We start from the raw sequence: 21,914 nt of genomic DNA on the forward strand, positions 1-21,914 counted from the left end.
CAGTTAGTCCACAAATACATGTATTGAGCACCCCTGGTCTTATTTAGGTGGAAAGTTAGACAAGCATCCTTCGGCTGCAGTACCTTGATTACTAGTAATTATTTTTTCTTGGATATAAGAAGTCTGGAGGTATTGGCTATTGACATTGGTTCAATGACATAAGTGCCAGAATTTCAGCAATTTTCCTGAACTTTCCTTTATGATAGTCACTGAAAGTGCAGCTGTCATTTAAGTATTTGAGACAGGAAGTGGGAGGACTGATGATTGAGGATCAGGCCAACATCGACTTTGTGGAGCTGGAGCCTCGGATGGCCCCAGTTACAGGTCTGATGATTGGCAGGTTATTAGTGCAGGAGAGCCTCAGACGGGATGGCTACTCTGTGCTCCATGCGACCTCCCATGGCAGCCAGTCCAGGGTTCCAAAGAGCAAAAAGCCCCCAGCACATGTTTGCTAATGTCTAATTGGCCAGACAAACCACATGGCCAAACCTAGATAAAAGAGGGGGGAAATAGAGTTCACTTCTTGATGGGGGAAAGACAAAGTCACTGTGCAAGGGGGTGGATATAGAGAGAGGAAGAATTTGTGGCCATTTATATAGCCAAAATGGGAAATTAGTATTACTGACATAAATAGAAGGTAAATATTAAAAATAAAAGTGAATCAGCATAACTAAGTCACTATTGCTATTGCAGGAAGTTTTTCAAACCATCACCACAACTACAGCTCTCCTCACCTGTTCAGAGATCCTCAGCCCTCAGATTGAGAAGTACTGGCCAGTGTTGCTCATAGGTTGAGCATCGAGCTATGAACCAGGAGGTCACTGTTCAATTCTTGGTTGGGGCACATGCTCAGGTTTCCGGCTCGATCCCCAGTGTGGGGCATACGGGGGACGGCCAATGGGTGACTCTCTCTTATCATTGATGTTTCTGTCTGTTTCTCCTCTCCCTTCTCTGAAATAAAAAATATATAATTTTCTTTAAAGAGAAGTATTGTTCAGGCAGAAAAGTAGAGGATGTGTAGCTCAAGGCAGTAGAACTAGAATTCTGAACTTTCTGCAAATGGATACATCTGAAACATTGCTGTGTTTATCTTCCTTGTCTCATTCGGTTCTCTAGCTCTCCAGATACCATTATTGACATGAACAACATAACTTTTGAAATGCCACTATTACGAGTTTTCTTTTCCCATCTATGTTGGCAGGTTTTCTTTTCTTTCTATATTTTAATTACAGTTGACATTTTATAGTAACTTCAGGTTTACAGCATAGTGGTTAGACATTTGCATAATTTACAAAGTGATTCCCCCCAATATGTCTAGTAGCCACCTGGCACCATACATAGTTATTACAATATTATTGACTGTATGTTCTATGCTGTATTTTATATCCTCATTACTATTTTGTCACTGCCAATTTTTACTTTTTTTTGTAATCCTCATCTGAGGATATGTTTTTACTGATTTCTTTAAAGAGAGAGGAAGGGAGAGGTAGAAAGAGAAAGAAACATCAATATGAGAGAGAAACATCTATCAGTTACCTCCTGTACACATCCCAACCGGCGATTGAACCTGCAACCTGGATATGTGCCCTGACCCGGAATCAAACCCATGAACTTTCAGTTAAGGGACAATGCTCCAACCAACTGAACCACACTGGCCAGGGCCCAATTTTTAGTTCTTATCCCTTCATCTTTTCCACTCAGTCCCAACTTCTAACCTGGCAACCATCAACCTGTTCCTTGCATCTATTTCTGTTTTGTTTGTTCATTTCATTCTTTTTATTACACATATAAGTGAAATATTTAAAAATAAGGACCTTACATTATTGCTCATTTATTTATCTACTTTGAAATGCATATGTAAAAGCCCTGGCATGCTTTTATGTAGTTCACACTGCCTGTAGTAAGTGGTGCTAAACATAGAGAGATAGTCTATCAATATTTTCTGATAAGCAAAGCTAAACTCTTCTAAACTACCTAGACAATTCCACAAAAATAACCATGCTAGTTGTGTTCCATTGTGTGAGGGAAAATAAAGAAAGCAGTAAATTGTGAGTCATTTTCTATTTCTCATTTTCTATTTCTCTGATCATTGGTAGGTGAAGGCATATGCCAAGGAGCTATTGGGAAGTTCTTGTGAAATTACAAAAATAAAAAATTATGAAGTTATCTTGCCATTTCAAACATGTACACAAATAAATTAGATCCAAGCATGCTCTATGATCAAGATTTACACATTTCATCCTCACAAGATAGTCAGGTTGTTTTCTGAAGTTCAATTATTATAATAAACCTGAAGGCATCAAAGTCTCCACAGAGACTGCATGAGTACAATGGCTTTAGAGCTGGCTGTTCTCTTATTTTATCAAACACCTGTGAGAGAGGCAGACAGAGCACTGAGAGCCATAAGCTTTCACCCAGGCCTCACCTCTCCTAAGATGCCCATGTTCTCAGTTGTAACTCAGTCAACCACCCATGATATCCTAATAAAATAAGAGAAACAATTCCCTGGGATATGGCTTCTAAGGCAGTAGGTGAGCTCAGGGTTAGAGATACTTGTCTCCTACTTGCTAACAGTTTTTATAGATCTGAAGAGGCTTAAGAGGCTTCACAGGCCCTGTTCTTTCTCCCTGGTCTAAAGTCTCCATCAGTGCCAAGAGCATTTCATGGGGAGTCTGAACTTTTCTTTAATCTAATCCATTTAGAAAATGACTCACAATTTATCGAATAAAGTAGAGAAAATTGATACTTCTTCATTAGGCTGAAAAAGTCCTTTTCACAGCTGGCATCTGAAATGCATTTTCTATTTAAATTTTATTAATGTCAATCTTCTCTAGCAGAAGTGAGATTAAAATGAAAGACCGCATAATCAGTGTACAACTTTCCCATTGCTGCTAGGACTGTGTAAGCACCGGTTTCACAAAGGAACCTGATGCCAAGAGTTTTCTGGGAGTAATTTAATTTGGGATTAGTTGCAAAGTGGGATCAACAAAAAGTGATATTTCAACATATCAATAACTATAAAAGTTATTAATTTATATATGAAAAGAAGGAAGCGTACTTAACTGACATCTGATTATAGTAAATCTCTAGCAATTATAGCAAAAATTATATTATAGAGTCTAATGATCTTAGAAAGTACTTTTTTCAAAATGGGGGAATACTTGAATATAAATATATGCCTCTAAAGTTGTAAGAACACAGAGAGCTTAGCACCAAAACATATACAGAGGTTCATGGTGCTCAAACCTTCCTTGTAAATATCATTTTTTAAATCTGATCTTCCCTTTGATTTAAAATGCAAAAGCCATTTGGGAGCTCTTCTTTACACCCACAATCAGGTTACTGGCTCCCCAATTTGTTACCATGGATGTGACTGCATCAAATAGAAGTCATAGCCAAAGGGAAGATCCAAAAATGGCAGCACAGTAAGTGAAAGTTACACTGACACTCTCCCAGGACCAAACTAGTAATACAACTAAAACACAGAAGAACCACCTAGAAAAATCAACTTAGGACTAGCTGGAGAGAACCTGGACAACCAAGGACAGAAAGTGGAGACCCCATAGAGACTGCTAGGAAGTGTGGAGCCGCAAAAGGGCTGGCCAGGCTCCCACAGACAGCAGCTTAAGTCCAGGGGGGATATCTCAGCTGTGGGGGTTCACACTGAGAACTTTGGAGTCTAAACTCCAAGCTGGGCTCCCCAGCACAGAGCACCAGAACTGAGAGTGTTGCCACCTAACAGCTGGCTGTGAAAAGCAGCAGGGTTGCTGTCTGACAGCAAGAGATGTCTGGAAATGCAGGAACCCTCTTAATGGGCCAATGCACACAATTTCATGTGCAGCCTCTCACCTTTGGCTCAAACAGAGGGAGGGCAGAGTAAACTGGAGCTGGGCGAGAAGAATCCAGGGTTGGGGGTTTTAGGGTTGGCTCTCGGAGGGCAGCCACCCTAGTTTCCTGTGCTGAGTTATTCCCTCACTCTGCAGAAGTTATTCCCTCATCTATCCATGGAGGACCTTTGCTATCCACATCATTTTTGCTTGGGGAAAAGGCAGTTGACATAGCCTATTAGAAGACCTCTCACCTCATCCTGTGATCTGTAGCCTGAGGCAAATCAAGGCTGATAACAATCAGACTACAGGAAGAGGGATATCTCTGGAGGCTTTAAGTCTTTGTCTGATCTCCTTCTGGGCCTTTGGCTAGGAAAACCAGACCCTGGTGCACATCTTGGTCCTTTCCAAAGAGACCCAGCCCCAGCAGAGGGAGCCATAAGCTATGGATTGTTGATAGCTCTGAACGGTACTCAGAACTAGTCAGAAACAGCATCTGACATTGTCCTGCACTAGAGATGGAGAGTCAGAGAAGATCTACCTGTTACATAGACACAAACCAAAACAGGCAGCCAAAATGGGGAGAGAAAAAAACAAGCCCAAAATGAAAGAACAAGAAAATTCTTCAGAAGAAGAGGTAAATGAAATGGAGATAAGAAATTCATCAGATACAGACTTCAGAATAATGATGACAAAGATGCTCAACAGCATGAGAAAAGATATAGTAACTATGAAAAATGACATAGCACTAATAAAGAACATAGTGGAAGGAACATTCAGCAAATTAAGGTATGCTGAGGATGGAAACAGTGAATTAGAAGATGGGGTGGGAAAAATCACTCAATCAGAGAACCAACAAGAAAATAAAAACAATAAAAAAAACAGGAAGACAACTTAAGGGAGCTACAGGATAGCAGGGAATGTAACAATATTTGCATAATAGGAGTACCAGAAGGAGAAGAAAGTGAACAAGGGATAAAGAACGTGTTTGAAGAAATAATGGCAGAAAACTTTCCTAATCTAGTGAAGGAAAAAGTCAGACAAGTTCAGGAGGCACAGAGAGTCCCAAGCAAGAAGAACCCAAACAGGCCCACACCCAGACACATCATAATAAAAATGCCAAAAATTAAAGACAAAGAGAGATTCTTTTTTTTTTTTTTAATATATTTTATTGATTTTTTACAGAGAGAAAGGGAGAGGGATAGAGAGTTAGAAACATCGATGAGAGAGAAACATCGACCAGCTGCCTCCTGCACATCTCCTACTGGGGATGTGCCCGCAACCAACGTACATGCCCTTGACCGGAATCGAACCCGGGACCTTTCAGTCCGCAGGCCGACGCTCTATCCACTGAGCCAAACCGGTTTCGGCGACAAAGAGAGATTCTTAAAGGCAGCCAGAGAAAAGCAAATTGTTTCCTACAAATGAGCTCCCATAAGACAGCCAGTTGATTTCTCATCAGAAGTTCTATAGACCAAAAGGGAATGGCATGAAATATTCAAGGTAATGAAAAGCAAGGATCTGAAGCCAAGATTACTATATCCAGCAAGGCTCTCATTCAAAATAAAAAGGCTAAAGGAGTATATTAGCACCAAACCAGAACTGCAAGAAATGCTAACGGGACTGCATAATGAGAAGAAGAAATAGAGAGAGAGAAACAGAGGCATACAGAATTAAAATGAATGGGTTACCATTAATATAAAAAAAAATCCTGGAAACAAATGAAAATGAACATACAACTACCCCAAGTCTATGGGACACAGTGAAAGCAGTTCTGAGAAGGAAATTCTTAGCACTACAGGCCTACCTCAAAAAATAAGAAAAATTAATAATAAACTATGTAAGTCCACAACTTAAAGAATTAAAAAGAGAATAACAAGAAAAGCACAGAGTAAGTAGAAGGAAGGAAATAATAAAGATTAGAGCAGAAATAAATGACATAGAGGCTAAAAACCAATACAAAAAATCAATGAAACCAAGAGTTTGTTCTTTGAAAAGATAAACAATATTGGTAAACCATTAGACATTCTCAACAAGAAACAAAGAGAGAAGACCCAGATAAATAAAATCATAAATTAAAGTAGAGAAGTAACAACTAACACCATAGAAATACAAAGGATTTTAAGAAAATACTATGATCAACTCTGTGCCAATAAATTGGACAACCTGGGAGAAATGGACAAATTCCTTGAAAAATAAAATCTCCCAAAACTGAATCAGGAAGAATCAGAAAACCTAAATAGGTCAATAACAACTTATGAAATAGAAACTTAATTTAAAAAAAAAAACCTCCCAGAGCATTATGCTAAGCGAAATAAGCCAGTCGGAGAAAGATAAATATCACATGATCTCAGTCATTTCTGGAATATAATGAACAACATAAACTTATGAACAAAAATAGAACCAGAGTCATAGAAGCATCAAAGAGATTGTCCAAACTATGAGGGAAGGCAGGGGGTGAGGGGATAAGAGATCAACCAAAGGATTTGTATGCATGCATATGAGAATAACCAATAGACACAGACCTGGTAGAGGAGGGCTGAGGGCAAGTGCTGGGGGTAGAGGTGGCTGGGGAGAGGTCAATGGGGGGGAAAGGAGACTTACGTAATTCTTTAAACAATAAAGGATTTAAATTTTAAAAAATATATACTATCAGGACCAAAAAAAAGAAAAACTCCCAGCAAACAAAAGCCCTGGTCCAAGTGGCTTCATGGGGAGTTTTACCAAACCTTCAAGGAACAACTAACACCTATTCTCCTCAAACTATTCCAAAAATTCCAAGAGGAAGGAATACTTCCAAGCTCTTTTTATGAGACTATCATTGTCCTAATTCCAAAACCAGATAAAGACACTACAAAGAAAGAGAATTACAGGCCAATATCCCTGATGAACACAGATGCTAAAATCCTCAACAAAATATTAGCAAATCAGATCCAGCAATATATTAAAAAGATCATGACCAAGTAGTATTTATTCCAGGGATGCAAGGCTGGTCCAATATTAGCAAATCAATAAACATGATATATCATATAAAGACAAATTGAAAGACAAAAATCACATGACCATATCAATAGATGCAGAAAAAGCATTCGACAAAATCCAACACACATTTTTGATAAAAACTCTCAGCAAAGGGGGTATAGCAGGATCCTGGCTCCATATATGACAAACTTACAGCCAACATCATACTCAATGGGCAAAAATTAAAACCAATCCTCCCAAGAACAGGAATAAGACAGGGGTGTCTGCTTTCACCACTCTTATTCAACATATTATTGGAAGTCCTAGCCCTCAAACAATAAGTAGAAATAAAAGGCATTCAAATTGGAAAGAAGGAAGTAAACTCTCATTATTTGCAATGGCATGATATTGCACATAGAAAGCCCCAAAAAACTATTAGATTTAATGAAGGAATTTGGTAATGTAGCAGGATACAAAATTAACACCCAGAAAGTGATGGGTTTTTAATACACCAATTATGAATTTTCAGAAAGAGAAACTAAACAAACAATCCCATTTACCATTGCAACAAAAAGGTAAGATACTTAGGAATAAACTTAACCAAGGAGTTAAAAGACTTGTACTCAGAAAACTACAGGATTTTGAAAAAAGAAATAGAGGAAGATATACTAGTAAGCAAGCCAAAGAATCTATAATAAAAAAAGCATAATATGCTAATTAGACCAGACAGCTGAACAAACCTCTGGACACCCTTCCGGACAACCTTCCAGATGAAGCTGGGGCTGCCGCAACTGTGAGGGCCGAGCCCCTTGCATGAATTTCATGCATTGGGCCTCTAGTATACTATGTTCATGGATTGGTAGAATTAGCATCATTAAACGTCCATATTACCCAAAGAAATCTACAGATTCAATGCAATCTCTATTAAATACCAACAGCATATTTCACAGATCTAGAACAAATACTCCAAAAATTTATATGGAACCAAAAAAGGCTCCAAATAGCCGCAGCAATCTTGAGAAAGAAGAACAAGGTTGGAGGGATCCCACTACCACAGTGATTCTCAAAGCTATCAGAATGGCTATCATCAACAAATGACAAGTGCTGGCAAGGTTGTGGAGAAAAGGAAACCCTAGTTCACTGCTGGTGGGAATGTAGCCTGGTGCAGCCATTATGGAAAACAGTATGGAGTTTCCTCACAAAATTAAATATGGAACTGCCATTTGACCCAGTGATTCCACTTCTAGGAATATATCTAAGAGACCCGAAACACCAATCAGAAAGCACAATTTACAATAGCTAATATCTGGAAATTGCCCAAGTGCCCATCAGTAAATGAGTGGATAAGAAATACCTGGTACATTTACACCAGGGAATACCATGCAGCAGTAAAAATGACACATCTCTTACCCTTTAAGACAGTATGGAAGGACCAGGAAAGTATTATGCTAAGCAAAATAAGCCAGTCTGAGAAAGACAAGTGTCACATCATCTTACTCATATGTGGAACCTAATGAACAAAATAAACTGATGAACAGAGTGGATCCAGAGACATGGAACGGAGTGCAGAATCTCAGAGTGAAGGCGGGGGAGAGTGAGTGGATGGGAAGTAATCAATCAAGGACCTTGTATGCAAATATGCATGGCTCATGGACACAGACAATGGAGCAGTGATGGCTTGAGAGGGGGTGCAGGGGGGGGCAGGATGGGGTCAATGGGGCAAAAAGGGGACATATGTAATACTTTCAACAATAAAGCTTTAATTTTTTTTTTTTTTAAAAAAAGAAGTGACAACCACGATGATAGGAATTCCAGTTCTGTTCTGAAATTGCAAGTTTCTCCTCACTGAGCTGGCTAAACTAAAAGATATGTGTACCATTGGAATAACAAGAAACACCCATTAACACAAAGGCATCAAATATGGCGTGTTTTAGTTAGTTGGTTGGCTTGTTGGTTTTGGCTTAGGCTTGAAGTCGGGAGGGTCCACCCGGCAGGCCGTTTAAGACCCACAAAATCAATTGGTCTGGCCCTGCCAAGGCATTAGGGGTGATTTAATTACGTGTTTGACCAAATATAGCTGGCTACTTTTTAAGTCATAATTTTGTATGGCCGGCGAATTATGTTATAAATATACAAATGGCCCTTGGCAGAGAGAAGGTTCCCCACCCCTGGCTTAGAGCCTCCAGTAGGCTTGACTTCTTCATTCTCCCTTCATAACAGTTGAGTTTCTTTGAGAAGAAGTGATTCACAAAGAAATTGAGATTTTATTGCTATATTAGATCTGCTCTATATATAGTCCAGATGAACTCTGATGGCTGGCAGTTGGCTGGGTTCACCAGCTGGCCAAGCCACATGTTTCCGTATCCCCAAAAGAAAAACCCACGCCTCACTAACATCATTAGGAATTCAGTGTTGATGAAGCTGTGCAGAGAAGTGGGTATTTGTGGTGAAAATAGCAGTTAGTACAATTTTTCTGAAGGATAATATGACAATATATATATGACAAGTACTAACCCCCTTTTTTACCCTTTAAGAAATTTCTTTCCTTGTAATTCGTCCTGAGAAAATAATTAAATACACTTGCAAAGAGTATATGTTCAAGGGTGTTTATACAAACATTCTTTCTTCCAACAAACCACCAACCATACACACAAAAGTGACAACTTAAATTTCAAATAGGAAGGAGTGGTTAAATAAATTAGGTGGTTAAATAAATAAATCCACAGTCCTTCTATGGATATCATTCAGGTGTTAAAATAATGATGCATTTAATTCATTTATAGTCAAGGAAGAATGTTTATGATTCTGTAGTTAGGTTTTAAATTAGAGTACAGTATGTTATATAATCTTACTTTTATAAAAAATGTTATAAATTGTGTTGGTCTATGCATTTATTCAGCTGTTTTAAAAATAAATATTGATCACCTACTATGTGCCAGCACTGTTGTAGACACTTGGGAAGACAACGTTCAAGCCTCATGAAGTTTACAATCATGGAGAGACTGGAAAAAATGTGGAGTGGAGTGGGGATGGTAGAAAACATGACTGAAGAGGTGGGAGGGTTCAAATAGCATGGATCTTTGAAGGATATGTAGCAGGGTGAGGTGGGTGTGGATTATTTTAGGTAAATGATCAATAAAGAACACTCTAAACAGGCACAACTGCATTTAGGCTAGGTCAGTGTCAACCCTGGGAGAACACGCCCAGGACAGAGGGTGAGCCAAATAAGAAAAGAGATCAACAAACCTCTTTATCAAACAAAAAGTGATTTTGATTTTGCAATATCCTGCTTATGTTTTATCACTTGTTAAGAAATTTAATAAGGAAATGTATAAAAGGGAACAGGTTACTACTAGGTCTTATGAATTTAAAATTTACAAATTTTTAAAAGTTCCTCCTTTACAATCATGGAGAGACTGGAAAAAATGTGGAGTGGAGTGGGGATGGTAGAAAACATGACTGAAGAGGTGGGAGGGTTCAAATAGCATGGATCTTTGAAGGATATGTAGTAAGGTGTTTATAATTTATTCTGTGATGGAACCCATTGGAGAGTTTAGGCAGAGGAGGGATATGAAATTATTTGCATTTTAAAAGATCATTCTGGATGCTGTGTCAAGAATAGTCAGAGAGAAAGTCTGAGGCAAAACATATGTAACGGTCTACCTCCACCCAATGGGATTATGGGTGATGTATATTTTCCTTTTGACGATCAGTGTGCTTTGAATTCTAGAAAAAATATATACTACACTTAGAACTATGGAGGGAAATGTAAAGATTTCTGTAGTTGAGAACATCAAAATGTTTGTATCTCAACAAAAAAACTATCTGTCATAAACTTCAAGGTCACACTTAACTATTTTAAATACAGACAGAATGCTAAATACGAAAATACAGGGAATGTAGAGTATTTACTTAATAAGCATAATATTTAACCATATGTTAAAGTTATGTACCTATACAAATGCAAGAAGACATGCTGAATTTAATTCTAAAATAAAATCATCAATTTAGTGAAAGCAAGACAAGCATCCAGTGTTTGAGTTATGAGTGGATGGAGCGATAGATTTGCATGTACAGACATCTCCCTCCCCACAGGAATGCACTCCAAGACCCCAGTGATTCCTGCAACCACTACTAGTACCAAACCCGTCATAGTCTGTTTCCTGTACATACATGCCTAGGATAAGTTGAATTTATAAATTAGGCACAGTAAGAGATTAACAAAAATAACTGATAATAAAATACAGCAATTATAAGAATACACATTTGACCCTTGAACAACATGGGTTTGAACTGTGCAGGCTCACTTATATGTGTATTTTTCAATAAATACCATTCATGTATTTTCAACCACAGTTGACCCCAGGTAACTGAAATTATAAAAAGCAAAATCGTGGATAAGGAGGGACTACTGTATTGACAATGCAGAATAAGCCAGGGGCTCCAGCCCTGGTGTTCAGTTTCAGAAGAAGAGTATTATTATTGGCAGGCATTAAGAGCACTTCCCTGATTTTGCAAAAAGTCTCTAAAAATTCCTTCTCACCAGAGGAGACAGCTTTTGTCAAAGAACAATGAACTGTATCCCTGCCTTCTGATAAAACAGGTTGGCACAACCCATGACAAGGAAAAGATTTCTTTTATGTTTTGCGTATTATTTCCAATTCCTGTGAAGTTAGCCTTTTTCCTTATTACATATACATATATGCTTTAATATAAGAATTATTTTGTTGATTACTTAGTTGTTAAATTATCTTATCAAGGAGAGCTTCTCTTACCACCATCACCCTGACAACCTAAATCACACCCACTTTTTAGTTTCCATTATAGCACATTGTAACTTTTTGTGTATCGCTATTCCTCAGTATATATTATTGCATCATTACATTTAGTGTATATCTCCCATAAGAGACTGCATTCCACTTTAGAGTATAAACTGTCTTTATTCCCAGCACAAATAACTTTTTAATGAATAAAAGATAACTTTTGTCTTTAAATACCTTTAAGAAAAACTACCATTCAAGAAAATTGTATCATACTTATCTTCTGGTTTTAAATACTGCCCAGTTTGCAATCCACACCCTCACCTGCAACCTCACCAACATAAAATTGCCCCAGTTTGAAAAGCATTGAATTTTTATAGGACAGTGGTTCTCAACCTTGGCTGCACATTACTAATGTTGTGGCTCCACCCCATAACAAAGAAACAGAATTTCCGGAGGATGAGGCCCAGAAATCAGGATTTTAAAAAGATTCCCAGGTGATTCTAATGTGCAGCCAAGGTTGAGAACCACTGGTATAGGAGAGCAATGCCAATAACCCCATCACCAGCTGTTATGACTTTGGGATATATTGTAGGTAAAAGGGGGATAAATGGTGATGGAAGGAGACTAGACTTGGGTGGCAAACACAAAATACAATATGCAGATGATGTAGAATTGTACACCTGAAACCTACATAATTTTATTAACTAATGTCACCCCAATAAGTTCAACAAAAAAGAAATATATTGTAAATCCTACAAAGAAATACAGTCTAGTCAGTAAAAAAATAATATATACATCCAAGAATTAGTATATGCTTCCATTAAAGATAAAGCATTAGCTCTCTAAAACAGTAGTTGTATGGATGCATACTTAGCTGGATAGAGAGTGCATGGGTACATAATAGGAACAATTGCCATGTGTTGAGTATAAAGCTTATTAGGCACTATGCTAAGTACTTTATCTCATCTAAAATTCACTAGAAGCCGTAGTGATTTTTAACTCCATTTATAACTCTGGAACCTGAGACTAGAACTGGGGAATTTTCCCTAGACACACCGCCAGGAAGAGGTAGGGTTAACTTCCAAACCCAGGTTCTTCTATCACATGCCCAAGAGCTTACCTCAGTCTTTACACGTGCCTCTGTATAAATCCTGTCCTGAAATGTGGGCTCAGAGGAAAGAGGGGGTTTGGAATGACTGCAGGCATAGTATTCAAAGCCTTTAATTTTCTGCTTTGATGAAGACAGTAACACACAGAGAGCCACTGCAGGTCTTTTGAAAAAGAGCATTGTAACACCTGTTCCAACCACCTGTGCAAAGGGGAGGCTAGCGAGCTAGCTGCCCAGTCCCTGCTGATGGAGTTCCAGCCACTGCTTTAAACTGTATGACAGGTTGCACAAAAATGAGCCTAAACTTGTTCTTGATTGATGTACTCATAACCTACTTCTGGGAACATGAATGAAACGATATGTTCAACCATTTAATTTATGCTGAAACTTTCATAAGTCATAGAAGTGAGCTAAGAGTTTGGCATAATATCGAAGAACAGTGGTTTTCTCTCTAACTTTGTGATGAATGCCTTCTCTGCTTTGGAGTGATTTTATTCTTTAGAGTAATAAAAATGGGTGGCGGCTGCTGCTGCTGCTGTTGATGATGATGATAGCTAGCATTTATTGTACATTTACTAACGCCAGATGCTCTGCTGGTGCTTCGCATGCATTTTTCATGTGATCCTCCCCATCCTTTGACATAGGCACTATGTTTTCTTTCTCGTTTTGTTTCATTTTTTATTCATTTATAAGTTGCAAACCAGTTTTGACAAATTCTATGCCATTCAAAGATGAATGCAGCATGATCCTCAAGGCATTCACTGCCTGGCAAGTAGGCAGGCACATGAGCTGATGGCTGAGTCCAACGTGGTTAGGGTTGAGTTACTGGCCATAATGTTTCCTCAGTTGCAACTCTGCCATTCTTCACAACTGCAGAGGAGGCATCCAAAAATCAAGCCCTTATCCCTTCTCTGTTTGAAGCTGTGGTGCTTACTGACATTTCAGCAGCTTGCTTCTGTCTTCTTCCATCTTGCACGACACTGCCAAGGTGATGATGGTGATGGTAACATTTACAGTAAATATACTAATGCCAGATGCTCTGCTAGTGCTTCCCCAACCACCCGTGTAATCACATCTTCCCTTTGCTCACCAAATATGAATCTTTACTGACTTACCATTCCTTTAAAAATTACAATAAAAAAAATTTAAAAGCTCAAGCTCCTTGCTTTTGAGAGCTCTCCTGTTTAGGTTTTCTCGGGCTGCTGTCCGCTGGGAGCCTGCGCTTCTGACACAATGCAGGGCTTGCTGCTGGCCCAGCACTTGGCTCGTTTATGCCTCCGTAATGCAGGCCTCACAGCCAATAGCGCCCATGTTGAGAGGCCTGAGCTGAAGTGTAAGCTCTGAGGGCAGGGCTAGGTCATGTTCCTTGTTTTACAGTCTCCGCAAACTGGAGTGCTTTACAAAGGAAAGTACTGAATTAAAAAGCAAACATTTCTATTGAAATTATAGAAAGGGACTACACTTCTTAGGCAATACCATGTGTATTTGCCGTGTTTATTAAGCCCACCGCTTATTAGTACCCTGTTCTGTTCCCACGGGGAAATGCCTGCAAGCGACCAACAATAAGATAGAAAGGATTTGTGCCTATTTAAGGTTTATCCCTGAAAGACAGATTGATTCTTCGTTACAGTCTCTCTTTTTTCTCTACAGCAATGTGACCCTGTGTAAGGGCGAAATCGAGACTCATGATTAACGTGGCTTTAGTGGGTTTGAGACTCTCAAGGAAAGCTGAGCATTCTTTACAAAGTTGAAGATCAGCTATTTTTCTGAACATGGCACAGTCATCGAGCAAATCCCAGAACCCCAGGGCTAAGGCACCTTTAAGACCCTCGTTTGTAATCGCCACAGATAAGCAAGAGGGGTTTCCAGCTGATATTTCGTTAACTTGGTTCTTCTCAGGGAGGGAAGTTTTTACAGAATTATGCATCTACCTCCAAAGTTTCTCTCGGCTTCCAAACGTATTCACTAGCAGGAATTTTATTAAAATGCTGTAACTAATGAAATTAAGCCATGTGTAACTCAGACTAGGAAGAACTAAGCATAATATAAACTGCCTTCTTGCCTGAATTATTTTTAAATTAACTTAATTTTACAAGAAACCAAATGTATTTTTTTTCCACAAGTGTGTCGGCTTGAAATTTATTGTCCACAGTAATAGAGCAGAGAGCGCTCATTCCTCCACTCAGCGGTCAATAAATGCTTTGTTAACTTCTGTGAATCCTTAACACAAAACTAGGATGCGTGAGCCTTAGAAGGGTGAAACCGGGAGCGCTGTGGTCAGGCCCGCCTGGATGCTAGTGTTGACTCCTGCACTCCCTCCCTGTCAGCCAGGACACGGGCTCAGCTTGCTCATCTGCAGAATGGGTTCAGAGTGCTCCCCACTTTCTGAGGTTGATGTGAAGACTAATACAATTCTTTTAAAGTGCCTAACACAGACACATCTAAAAAGGTTACAAAAAGGTCAGTTATCATTTTTATTATCATACAAGACATCTAAGACTTTTTAATATTAATTTTTTATTATGATAAATGTAGCCATAAGAAAAATATTACAAAAACGGTTAAATAGCATGACTATTAGCTCCTTTTTGTTAACCAAAGGTTTTATGCAGTGGTTAAGAAATGTTATCACCTTCTCTCACTGCCGGGAGACCAGGGTGCGGTGTGAGCGGCAGGGGAGGGGGAGCGGATATTTATGTCTCCTCTGAAGGTCCCCCAGAGCAGCGGGTGGGACCAGGCGCAGGTGGGCCAGGTGTGGGCGGTCACTGGAAACTGGGTGAGGCGGCTTACTGGGAACCCAGTCCTGAAACCTACAATGAGAATAACAGGAAAATCTGGGGAGGGGCAAGAATGTGCCTAACAGTGATGATGTGAAGGACTAGACTCCAGTCCTGCAAATCAGCCAATCAGAGGCTTTGAAGACTTTGAATGGAAAAGCTGAGCAGGCTCTGGCTGGTTTGGCTCTGTGGATAGAGCAGTGGTTCTCAACCTTCCTAATGCCGCGACCCTTTAATACAGTTCCTCATGTTGTGGTGACCCCAACCATAAAATTATTTTCGTTGCTACTTCATAACTGTAATTTTGCTACTGTTATGAATCGTAATGTAAATATCTGATATGCAGGATGTATTTTCATTTTTACAAATTGAACATAATTAAAGCATAGTGATTAATCACAAAAACAATATGTAATTATATATGTGTTTTCCGATGGTCTTAGGAGACCCCTGTGAAAGGGTCATTCAACCCCCAAAGGGGTCACAACCCATAGGTTGAGAAACGCTAGGATAGAGCATTGGCCTGTGGACTCTAGGGTCCCAGGTTCGATTTCCGTCAAGGGCACATGCCTGGGTTGTGGGCTTGATCCCCAGTCAGGGGGCGTGCTGGATGCAGCCAGTCAATGGTTCTCTCTCATCATTGATGTTTCTATCTCTCTCTCCCTCTCCCTTCCTCCCTGAAATCAATATAAATAATTTTTTTAATTTAAAAAAAAAGAAAAGTGGAGCAGGATTTTGCCCACAGAGGGCTTTCACCCCGGGCACTAAGAGTGAGTCAGCCTAGCGCTTGTGTAAAACCTCATTGTCAAGAACAGTGGGCTGTCAACATCCCCAAGTTCTCTGCCAGCTTCCCCACCTCCCCCACCCTGATGTGGCCCAGAAGGTAGGGCTGTTCCATCAGGGACTCAGCTTTTGAAAGTTTCACCCACTTCAAGTCAAACATATTCAATAGAAAACAGCCTGTATCAGATATACTTTTGACTGTAAACAATATTTTTATTTATTATTACTCCTTTTTTTGCAGGTTTTCTTTTGTACTTTCCATCGATTCATCTTTTCCTTTTTGTAGGCCGTTAAAATTCTCACCAGCCCTAGGCCGGGGAATAAACCCTAAAGCTGGATGGATGAACTGGTCTTTCTGAAAAAAATGGCTGTCATTCTGAACAGCAGTTGGCAATTTGTCCCCTTCACTGGAAAGAAATAGTACACGATTTTGATTTTACAAAAAAATAACAAGATAAAACTTCTTCCAAAAATTAAGTCTTTCCAGTCCATATCATTTCATCATACCAGGGGATTTTTGACCAAATGCTGTTTGATGAAACCAGACGACATAATTCCATTTGCATTGTAAGGCGTAAATTTAAATTTTATTCTTCTAAATAGAGTATCCTTAGCCAGCCGCGGAAGGGTAAAGAAGACCTGCTGCTTCAGAGAGCACTATATCAGCGGAGCGAGCCGCAGCAGGGCCGGGCTGTGTGAGTGAATCGCAAACACTTGTTTCCTGTTTCTGAACAGCCTCCATAGTGATTGGGAAATGGTGGTGTGAGATGGAGCCTTGTCTTGAGGGAGAAGAATGTAAGACGCTCCCTGACAATTCCGGATGGATGTGCGCCACAGGCAATAAGATTAAGACCACAAGAGTAAGTTCATTATCTCAAATGTCTCGTGCATGTGACCGACTGTACTGTTTTCCTCTGTGTTGTACGAGTATCATCCAGAGAAGCTTAAACAGGGGAGCAGGGGAAGCCTTTTCCCGACAAACCATTCTGACCAGTGTCCAGCCATCAGCGAGAAGCTAGAGATTGAACTGAACTTTTCTACTGTTTCTGCTTCTGGCTCATAAATTAAGTTCGGTTGCAGTGAGGCAATTATTTGGACAATTCGTCCAACACCTCTGGTGCTCAGATGATGAAATGAGGATGTTTAATTTGTCCACATAGTTTGTTGAAAAGGTCTGCATTTAAGTAGAGATTCTTTAAAGGAATTCTATGATAATTTTATAGAGAAAGGAAAGGTTTTGTGATGTGAATAATCATTCCTTGATTTCTCTGGTTAAATCAGAAGTTATCTTCAAAATATGTAACAACCTGTACTGAGGGGCTTACCCAACGTGTCAGAATCGGTGTCACAATGTGGGAGCAGGAGGAAGAGGCCCAGCTAGGCCAGCTGTTGACCTTCCATGTACTGGACCATAAGAAGACCTGGGAGTCCTGAAGGGGGTAAGGGGAGGGTGGGTACTCAAAACATTTAAGGCAGTATCTATCTATTTACAGTACAAAGGTATGTTACTATTTTAACAACCAGTATGGTCACATATATCTGTGCCACGTGGATATCAGCCCTGGTAGTTAGGTGTTTGTGTATTTTAATGTATTGGATATTTTTTTAAAGGAAACTCTACCAATTATAAATCCCCAAATGCTGACCTTGTAATCTTCCAAAAGGGTGACTCGAATTTTAGAAAACACCTCTGATTCCAATTCCTGTATTATGAGTCTTACCTGATCTTTCTTCTCAGCATTATCTTTTCAAAAAATAAAATTGGTTCTTGCAGCTTTGTGATGCAGAAAACAAAAGTAATTCTACAGGATACCATTTTAAACACTTATTTTTTCATATGTAAAATAAGTGAAGATGCTTTGCCTGTCAAATTTAGTTGCCTGTACTGATCACATTAGCTAGTAAATGGCCATACCGATTTCTGAACCATCTTGGCTTTTTAACATACATTTTTGAGCACCCAAAAAGCTCAGCTTGGATTCTTGTATTTCATGTCAGTGAAACACCTACCCAAGAAACCTACAGAAAGAAACCTGGTTCATGCAAATTATCCATCGTAACCATTTTAATTACCTGGTGGAGAGTGGCTCTCAGTGTTGCCTTTGGTTACATTTTGCCTGAAAATGATTTTACCAAATAATTTGAAGATGTCCTTAGATTTACAGTGTTGACGAACCTATGACACGTGTGTCAGCGGTGACATGCAAACTCATTTTTTTGGTTGATTTTTCTTTGTTAAATGGCATTTAAATATATAAAATAAATATCAAAAATATAAATCTTTGTTTTACTATGGTTGCAAAGATCAAAAAATTTCTATATGTGACACGGCACCAGAGTTAAGTTAGGGTTTTTCAAAATGCTGACACACCGAGCTCAAAAGGTTCGCCATCACTGCCTTAGAAGTTAATTTTAAGCTACTCTGCATATGGCCGGTGTAATTCCAGAATTATGACTGGAATCCGATCACCATTTTTTTTTAAATGTTGCTGATATACAGGGGTGGGGAAAAGGAGGTTTATAGTTGTGAGTACACAAAACACAGAGTTTATTCTTGTATTATTATTTATTAATTATTGTGTTCACTACTTTTATTACAACTGTAAACCTACGTTTGCCCACCCTGTATTTTCTGAAATCTCTAGTCCCTATCCCAAATGATAACAGGTGACCCTTTACTGAAGATAAGCCCTGCTCTCATGATGCCTCCAGACTTGGAACTCAGTAAAGAGCAATAATGCAAGTCATTTCAAGATTTAAATATGGGACATTCCAAGAGTGCCAAGTGGGAGAGTCTTTGGAAGCTAGAACATAAACAACAAACAAAACACAGAACTTGTTAATGCCACCTTCCTGTGACCATGGGCTTTCTCTCCTTCTGTGGAGTATGTTGGAAAAGCGCCAGGCCTGTTGTAAAAACATCCTAGACATTCCGGGCATCAGGGTAGTAGGATGCAGAATCCTCATGGTAATAATGGAGGCTGGAGTGCACTGTGCCTGCTACCACCCCGGGTGGGCGCAGTGCAACCCAGACAGCTGAGTGTACGAGAGAAACAACTGCCCTTGCCCTGGGTCTGAAAGCAGAACCACGGTATGAATCCATGTCCAGTGAGGACATGAAACGCTGCTCTTCAGCCCTGTGAGTGGCACACCAGTCAGCTGAGAATTCTCAGGTCTGTCTGGAGACAAGGAAAAAGAAGACACTAGAAAAAGGCTGCATTTCTTTTTCATTGATTTCAGAGAGAAGGGGAGAGGGAGAGAGAGACAGAAGATCAGTGATGAGTGAATCATTGATCGGCTGCCTCCCACATGCCCCCCCACTGGGGATCGAGCCCACAACCTGGGCATGTGCCCTGTCCAGGAATGGAACTGTGACCTCCTGGTTCATAGGGTTGATGCTCAACCACTAAGCCACACCAGCCAGGCAAGGCTGCACTTTTTAAACATTGAGAGGACTCGGACATTCCTACTGACTTACAATTTCTCTCCCTTCCTTATCAAGAAATTCACAATGAAAAAAAAACACTTTTAAACACAAAGGCACCATTTAAGCCCAGATGATGCATACAGGAGCTCTCCATTCTGTATAAATGACATGCCAACAAGAGTCCTCAGATCATCTGCTCTGGAAATAGGTTTTGTACCAATTTTTCTAATGGGGATCGTTCCCCATTAGAGAATGATATGTCTACAGACTTCAACTATGGACTCTAGCAATCTAACTTTTGAAAGAGTTAAATTCACAGATGTACTTTAATTTAAATCACATGTTTTATTTTCTGTTCTTAACTAAGAGGTGATCTTTATTATATAAATTATTCAAGTTCTTATTAAAGTGAAAGGGAAAATAAAGAAAAATCACCATTTTTGTTCTTATATGTAAGACTGATTCAAAGAGGGTGATCTTACGGGGGAAAAAAATGAAGAAACATACCTAGATTGTTAATGACAACTGAGAGTTTCCTTTATATGTAATTTTTAAAAGTAAATCCAATGTAAAGATATTTGCAAAAAAAGATTGCTGGTACCTCATTGCTTTTTCCTATATAGTTTTGTATTTGTTTGTCAAAGTCTTCCTATTAGAGGGCTTACTTCCCAAATAAGCATCTAAGCCAAAAATCGCAGCAGTCTTTGAAATGCAGATGGATGCTTCAGAGTATAATCTAATTTATATTTTTATGATGTTTCTTTTTAAAAGGGTAGAGAGTAGAAAGTCACTGTTCCATTTAAACCCCTAGACCCCCGATTGAGAATAGCCAGGATAACAGGCCACAACCTGAAGGAAACCTTGGGGAGATGAGATCAGGGTGACGATATGATGCAGAAGGAAGAGGGGTAGGGCTAGGTAAGGGTCCTCCTGTCAGGAGGTTTGAAAGAATAAATCTTAAGGGATGAGGAAGCTCCCTGAGTGAATGCCGCCTATAGAACACCTCCAGTAGGAGAAAGCTGGTGACAGACAACCTCCCGAAGAGGCAGGGTGAAGTCTCAGGGCTGAATTTCAACCCTATCCCTGCTTGACCTTTGCTTCAATTGCTTTATTAAAATTAACGTGTTGGTAGTTTACTGCAAGAATACCCAACTTAGATATTAACTAGAGATTTTTCCTATGGTTTCAGAGACCTGCTGGTTTATTCCTTTTCTTTAAACTCATATATCAAAAAATATAATTTTGAAAGTTGGAAGGGCAATAGCTCATACATTGAGGAACAAATCTCTACACTGTGTATGCAGGAACAATGGCTTAGTTTAGAAAGACAGAGCTCTCCATAGAGGAAATCAGCCGTTTGGCAATGCTGCAATAATTCACAGGTGAAAAGCGAACACTGGGTGTTTGGGGATAGGAAGAGGAAGGAAAAGAAATGAGGAGAAAATCAAAGTCACTTGGAAAGAAAAATAAGCAGATTAAAACAGCAAAATATAATGTGGTATAATACCTGGGGAAGCGTCATGCAACTTTGGGCTTCCTACAACCCCATATGTTAATGTCTTTCAATCAGTGAGAAAATCAAGCTAGTGCGCAATGCAGAATCAAATTTCCTCCCCTAACAGGGCAAGTGAACAGAACTCAGATTGCACACCTAACTACAATCGCCTTCTGGTCAAATGCCTGTTTTATGTGATCAGCCCAACACAAATCTGGCCCATCCTCCTAACGGTGCCTCTCCCACGGCAAGCATATCTCCATGATGTTTTTATATTATTGAAAAGATAAAGTAGTAGCTTTGATATAGTTCATCTTCCTCTCTCAGAATTCCACCTGGTCTGAAGTGCTCTGAGAGCCTTTACAATCCTGTACAATCCTGATCTCCATTTCATTTTGTATTAAATGTTTTAAAATTGAGGTAGCAAAAGAGAGGTGGGGAAGGAGGGAGGGAGGGAGGGAGGGAAAGAGAGAGAGAGAGAGAGAGAGAGAGAGAGAGAGAGAGAGAGAGATATGTTTGGAGATTGCAGAAAGGAAGAATGAACCAACTTATCCCAACACAGTATCACAATAATCCCTAATCCCTAGGTCCAAGGAACTCATTTATTTCTTTAGCCAATTGGTATATTTAAGCCTCCACTATCTGAAGTCAGTGTATGAAGGTCTTGAGGATGTGATGGTGGACATGGCAGAGCCCCTGGTCTTCCATGGAGGATAGGGACCAAGTTCGGGTGGTGGGAGTAAGGGTGATGGGTTGGTAGACACAAACAAACA

The 21,914-nt window shown here is 39.5% G+C and overlaps 1 protein-coding gene across 1 annotated transcript in view; it reads left to right on the plus strand.

Moving 5' to 3' along the window:
• Nucleotides 1-21,914, plus strand: part of FAM19A1 (family with sequence similarity 19 member A1, C-C motif chemokine like) — a 492,146-nt gene that overhangs the window by 468,025 nt on the left and 2,207 nt on the right. The window contains exon 4 of the mRNA XM_006093757.3: nt 16,955-17,079. Coding sequence (XP_006093819.1) covers nt 16,955-17,079 — 125 coding nt within the window. The remainder of the gene's footprint in view (nt 1-16,954; nt 17,080-21,914) is intronic.

The sequence above is a fragment of the Myotis lucifugus genome, unplaced genomic scaffold (assembly GCF_000147115.1).
Source record: "Myotis lucifugus unplaced genomic scaffold, Myoluc2.0 scaffold_123, whole genome shotgun sequence".
Classification (NCBI taxonomy): domain Eukaryota; kingdom Metazoa; phylum Chordata; class Mammalia; order Chiroptera; family Vespertilionidae; genus Myotis; species Myotis lucifugus.